General features: G+C 41.4%; 1 protein-coding gene across 1 annotated transcript; it reads right to left on the bottom strand.

The window, feature by feature from the left end:
* Window positions 1-642: 642 nt before the first annotated feature.
* On the bottom strand, window positions 643-1,673 carry gsx1 (GS homeobox 1). Its single transcript, XM_034177450.1, has 2 exons — window positions 1,160-1,673; window positions 643-1,042 (listed from the first exon to the last, which is right to left on the bottom strand). Exons 1-2 carry the CDS (start codon window positions 1,656-1,658, stop codon window positions 690-692), a joined length of 852 nt encoding a protein of 283 aa, XP_034033341.1. The 5' UTR covers window positions 1,659-1,673; the 3' UTR covers window positions 643-689.
* Window positions 1,674-6,796: the final 5,123 nt, after the last annotated feature.

The following is a 6,796-nucleotide window of genomic DNA, read 5'->3' as shown; positions in this document are numbered from 1 at the left end:
CATAATATCTCGTTAAATTGCGCACCCGCGCATGTTTCCAAAAATAAGCCACTGCGCGCCGCGCGCCACTGAATATGTGGAGATGTAATTGTGTGTGTAATTTTCTCTAAATTCTAAATAAAAAATGTGTCAGCATGTATTATAATCTGACTTAATCTGACTGACGAAATGGACCTATAAACCTCAAAGGCACAGTAATGACCTCCGTGCGTCAGTGCGCACTCCTTACGCACAAAGCAAAAACGTATAACACACGACAACGTGACCTACTGGTCAGAAATATTTTTATTTAAGTATCAACATTTTAAATAAATAAATATTTTGCAATTACACTGCAGATATAATTTCACATTGATGTGACAGTGAGGAGATTTTTCCGCAGCTCCCCATTTTTTTGTCACAGTTCCACCCACATATGTGTCAGTATATGTAGACAAAATACTGTCGTTTGGGGGTTTGTCGTTACAAATGTGCCTGCCACAGTCAACACCTGGGCAACAACAAATGTTTTCAGAAAAAAAAACTACATACAAAACATACAACATGTATACAGCTATACAATAATTCTGGGCAACTCCCTGATTAAATATTTTCTTTTTCTATACAGACGACTGCGCACAAATGGAACAGTCTTGGTCTTTTTTCCTTTCTTTTTGGCCATGAGGAGCAAAATCTGTCAGAGATACAGCTCAGGGGGAGACTGACAGGTCCACATCCTCCTTTTCGGACGACGATGGAGATATGGGGATGTCATCCTCCTCTTCCTCCGAGCATCTTGCAGCTGACATGGACGCGCATTTGCAGTTATGTGTTCCAGTCCTCTGGCCGCTGCTCTTGCCCTCCTTTTTGTGCTTGACTCTGCGATTTTGGAACCAGATTTTCACCTGTTTCTCGGATAAGTTCAGGTACGTGGCGATCTCGATGCGCCTCAGTCTGGATAGGTACATGTTGGAGGTGAACTCTCGCTCCAGCTCCAAAAGTTGCGTGCTGGTGAAGGCTGTGCGCATGCGCTTGCTGCTCTGAAGTTTGCCGTTGGTGTTTTCTGTGGGAACATTTAAAAAAGCGTCAGAACCGGTGTTGCAAAGGAACAACAAAGCAAAAAATAATAATAATATATCAGCATCTCTCTTCCCCCCAGCTCATTCACACCTGTACTCACCGATGGAGATGCAGTGAAACTGGCGCGGGTCTGGCACCGAATAGGCAGCTTGGTAAATCCCCGGCGCGTGGCTGAGGCTGTTGGATGAGGAGTGCTGCCTGGACAGGGCGGAGGAGTGGCAGTACTGCGAGGAGAAGGGAGGAAAAGATGCTTTGAGGAGCGGCAGCGTCGGCGGAGACGGATGGAGCTGGGACGCGGTTACGCACAGCGGGCAGAAGCACAGCAGCCCGGCTTTCCTGGAGTGGCAGGAGCCCGGCAGCCCGTGCGCGTGGTGCGGCGAGTGCACGGCGTAGGGAAACAGAGGCGTGTTGTTCTCGCTCCCCTTCTCGTTGGCCTCCCTTAAAATGAGCGAATCCACGAGAAAAGACCTCGGCATGTTGTTGGCAAAAGCTGTGGGCTCTCGGGCGCGCGTGAACTTGAAGGTATTGGCTCGCCTCGGGACGGGTGGACAGCGAAGTGGTGCTGAAGTCGCGTCGCGCGGCTCCTTAAATAGGCGCATGTGGTCTCCGTTCGGCCATGTGACGGTTACGCTGTAAGAGCACTCAATAGGGTTTTGTGCCTTTCTCTCGGCATTCCCACTGCACGCTTCCCCATTATTTCACTTGTTAACTAAATGAACTGCATAATGTAGTCTATTCTTGTCAACCCCACCCACGCGGCGAGAAGCGGCACAGCCCATTCTCCCTTTTATCATCATTTTATCATAGGTTTGGAAACGTTTCACTCACATACAGGACGCGCGGTCAACTTTTTACATCCGTTAATTACATTTTAATCCATCTGCAGGAAAATTGCACACCTACAATCCAGATCATGACACTTTTACGCGCCTATAGACTCTTCATTCATTCATTCATTTTCGAAACCTGGTGAACAGGCCGCCAGTCCATCGCAGGGCTATTTATTGATTTATTCATTTAATCACTTTTTAATGGGTGTAGCAAACCAGATCATGGGGACAAATAGATGAAGGTATACATGGACTCTACCCGTGTAAGGCACTATTCACACTACGCATTCTCATCCCCAGGTGCTCCTGTTTGGTGTCCACAACAAGAAACATCAGGAGGTGCACAGATCTGTGCAAGTAAGCAAGCCTCATTCGTTAAGGTTAGGCCTATTTGTACAGACTTGCTTTTTAACTAGTTTTATGTTATTGCTGCTTTTAGTTTCTGTATTTGTATTTTTGTGTTCTTAAATTCCTGTAAAGCACTTTGTGATTTTATCTTGAAAGGTGCTATACAAACAAACTTTACTTACTTACTTACAACTGAGGCACCTGAAGCTCCCAGGAGACATGATGTCTATAAATTGTTCCTTGAATATTACTTATCCATCTGCAACTTAGTGAATTTAGCTGATGGGGAGTAACTCGAGGTCAGGCAGGTAAGTTACACAAACTACACTTCAGGGTATAGAGTCCTAAACCATTGGGGTTCCTTAAATAAGCACATAGTGCCTATTTAAGCCACCATAAACACCTTTAAATTGGACAGTTTTTGGAAATACCACCGCTGGAAATATAGCTGATATCAGATGGCACATAATGTTATAGCCTATATCTCCATGCAGGAGAGGTTTTTGTTATTGTTGTTGTTGTCAGAAAGACAATTTGAGATCCAAGATCTGGATATAGAGGTCTTACATCCATATCTGCTCTTCATTCTTCATGCAGCTTGCAGAAAAAAGTTTACACATAGCCATTTTAAGGTTTATGTGCCATTTCTGGACACGCGCGCGCACACTAAAAAAAAAAAAAAAAAAAAAAAAAGGAAAAGAAAAAGGGACAAGTCATCGCCTGGAGGCAGTGCTGTTAAAGAGCGGTGATTAATTCCTTTGCTCGGGCCCCTGCCGAGTCGGGGAAAGAATATGTAAAAATAACCAGGTTTTCACTCTGCGGCCCTTATTGAATGTCATTGTGGAGGGTTTTCAATGAGGGAGAAAGAGAGTCGAATTAAAGTGTGTGACAGCAGCGGATAGGCGCAACAAAGGCGACTCTGTCAGAGAGGAGCCCAGTGCGCGACGCGTGAAGCCCCCGCCTCGCCCTGATTGAATTAAGTAATAGGAAAACATTTTCTTTCACTTTAAGGCGCTCCGAACAAGACCTTCAAAGGGCATGAGCGTAATGTGTGAGTAAATAGTGGAATGGAGCTTCTCCTCCTCGGAGCCGCGCACTCCACTCACTTAGATTCTCGTTTGGAGAAGCACTTTGGTCCTCTTCTCTTTGAGTTTTGGATTTGTTTTTAAGTCATGTGCGCTTCGCTTCAGAGAGAATTCAGCTTCCAAACATGTTTACTTCGCATAAAAGTAGTGACGCAGGCGCGTAACAGCAAACCAACGTGTCCAAAACGTGCCCAGACATTTATAAGATTCTTTCCACTTCAAACCACGTCCCACCTTTATTTAACCACCGTTTCTTACTTTATCTCCTTTTGTCTTAACCCGTGCGCCAAAACCAACGTGTCTACGTGCGGGATTGTTTTTTTTGTTTGTTTGTTTGTTCCCCCCCCCCCCCCCCCCCCAGCTCCAGTTAAACGCAGCGCGCATTTGAACCAAAACGCGTCAAACGGTGCGGATGGAGCTCGCGGCTTCACATAAAGATCTTATCAAAGGCCCTAATTTTTAAATTATTTACAGCAGTCACCCTGTGGATAGGAATAGAGGTTCCACGGGTCGTCACGCAGGGAGGCTCATCCTAATTTGCAAACCCAACTGGAGACTGACAAATAGTTTTGACCTCCCTCTGGAGGCGGGGGCCAGAAGTGCAAAGAATCTCAGCCTCCAGAATCACCTGTTACTGAATATATATATATATATATATATATATATATATATATATATATATATATATATATATATATATATTCAAAAAAGTGAATGACGTGGATTGCACTCTTCAGATTAACTTTTTGTTTTAAGTTTATTAAATACATGTCTTTTTAAGATAAATATATGTTTTATTCTGACAGCACAAGTTCATTAAATTGGACAAACTTCAAATTTTTGGCTTTTAACTCACCTAATCTAGTTTTTTGGAAGCCGTTGACAAAATAAATGTAATTAATCAAAATCAAAAGCACAAAGGCACTCTGTTAAGGTGGAAAAATATTAAGAAGCCTTTAATTAAAGAGGGAAAATTATTATAAATTTTTGTTGTTGTTGTTAAATGAAATTAATGTTAATGTTTCAATTTTTAATACTTTATGTTTGAGATTATATATATATATATATATATATATATATATATATATATATAAACAGTGAATGAGGTGGGTTGCATTTTTATATTAACTTTTTGTCGAGTTTATTTAATACATGTCTAATTAAGGTTAATGTTTATTTTTTTATGTTTGCAATATATAGTATCTCAAACATAGAATATAAAAAAATTAAACATTAACATTCTATCTATCTATCTATCTATCTATCTATCTATCTATCTATCTATCTATCTATCTATCTATCTATCTATCTATCTATCTATCTATCTATCTATCTATCTATCTATCTATCTATCTATCTATCTAGTTTACCTTTAAAGTTGAATTCTTTGGGGCTAAACTGCAGCTTTTTTTTTTTTTTTTACAAGAACAGCGTGTTGATCAATTTATTGTTCATTGATTATTTATTGATTATTCTCACCTGATTGTTACCTTTATAGAAGCATTGCTATAAACTTAATTTGATTTTTCTTCATCTAAAGAGGCCTGTTGCATTCTTTTTAGACAAAAATCTCTATTATTTAATTTCAACTGACCTAAATTAACAATTGGACGTTTATAATTTATTCTTGTGTTAATTAAGAAGAAAAACACATTTGTACAGAAAGCCTGGTGCTTAAGACTTTTGCACAGTCCTGTATATCATTACATCCACATCTGTTTTGCCTGTAACACTTAACTAATTCAGCATAGCTTCATGGGCTCAGTAACTATAGCAGCTGTGGGATGGTGCAGCTTCTTAATGGTAATTTTTTGATCAGGGGAAAATCTACGACCCTGGAATAGTAAATTATTTATAAGATATTAAGTTGGAACAATTGCCATCACTCACATTCATCCCCGATGATAACACTGACCAGTGCCTGCTGTGCTGTTGGAGAAGCACATTTTCAGGGGCTTTTATGCAATTATACCCAAAGATCTCGTGCCTAATGACATAAAGAGAGCAGTCTGTTTATGGAGATGTAGTCAATATCTCCTTTTCTTTTGGTATGAATAATTCATAGTTTAAGACACTATCCCCCCACACTTAATATGTACACACACTTAAACACCCACACATCTCTAATACAAATGATGGTTTTAGCTGACAGTGTAACAGGATTTAAGGTCCCAGTGGGGTTTTGCCCAGTCGCCGATGGGCGCTGTGACTGTCGACGTGACACAGAGGGCCGGCTGTCCTGACTAATCTCCCCCTGAGGCAACGTCACCGACCACAGATCCTGCTGCACCTCTTCTGATGCACAAAGACCTGATTATCATTCATATGCTCACCAGAAACACCAGTCCAATAGATAACAGATGACACATAAGTACCAGCTGAATGGAGCAATATGTTTAGGCTGCTAGAGTCTATAGGGACTAATGAATCCTTAAGAGACGCATGGACAAAGAGCCGCACAGTCAGTGGAGGTGCAATAATGCGACACACAAACATTGGTTCTACAGGTGTACATGAACTTCAGGTAAATCTGAGAAAAGAAAAAAAAACTTTTACACAGGTAGGATTTAGGGGTTTTTATTAACGGAAATGTCATATAGTCTTTAAAACTATCTGACCATTTGTATTTAATTACTTGCAACAATGAATCAATGTGTGTTGATGATTGAGAGATACATTTGTTGATGCACTTCAATGAATCAATCAATTTTTTTTTATATAGCGCCAAATCACAACAAACAGTTGCCCCAAGGCGCTTTATATTGTAAGGCAAGGCCATACAATAATTATGTAAAACCCCAACGGTCAAAACGACCCCCTGTGAGCAAGCACTTGGCTATAGTCGGAAGGAAAAACTCCCTTTTAACAGGAAGAAACCTCCAGCAGAACCAGGCTCAGGGAGGGGCAGTCTTCTGCTGGGACTGGTTGGGGCTAAGGGAGAGAACCAGGAAAAAGACATGCTGTGGAGGGGAGCAGAGATCGATCACTAATGATTAAATGCAGAGTGGTGCATACAGCGCAAAAAGAGAAAGAAACAGTGCATCATGGGAACCCCCCAGCAGTCTACGTCTATAGCAGCATAACTAAGGGATGGTTCAGGGTCACCTGATCCAGCCCTAACTATAAGCTTTAGCAAAAAGGAAAGTTTTAAGCCTAATCTTAAAAGTAGAGAGGGTGTCCGTCTCCCTGATCTGAATTGGGAGTTGGTTCCACAGGAGAGGAGCCTGAAAGCTGAAGGCTCTGCCTCCCATTCTACTCTTACAAACCCTAGGAACTACAAGTAAGCCTGCAGTCTGAGAGCGAAGCGCTCTATTGGGGTGATATGGTACTACGAGGTCCCTAAGATAAGATGGGACCTGATTATTCAAAACCTTATAAATAAGAAGAAGAATTTTAAATTCTATTCTAGAATTAACAGGAAGCCAATGAAGAGAGGCCAATATGGGTGAGATATGCTCTCTCCTTCTAGTCCCC

The sequence above is a fragment of the Thalassophryne amazonica genome, chromosome 9, assembly GCF_902500255.1.
Source record: "Thalassophryne amazonica chromosome 9, fThaAma1.1, whole genome shotgun sequence".
In the NCBI taxonomy this organism is placed as follows: domain Eukaryota; kingdom Metazoa; phylum Chordata; class Actinopteri; order Batrachoidiformes; family Batrachoididae; genus Thalassophryne; species Thalassophryne amazonica.
This window is presented reverse-complemented; position numbering and strand designations above follow the sequence as displayed.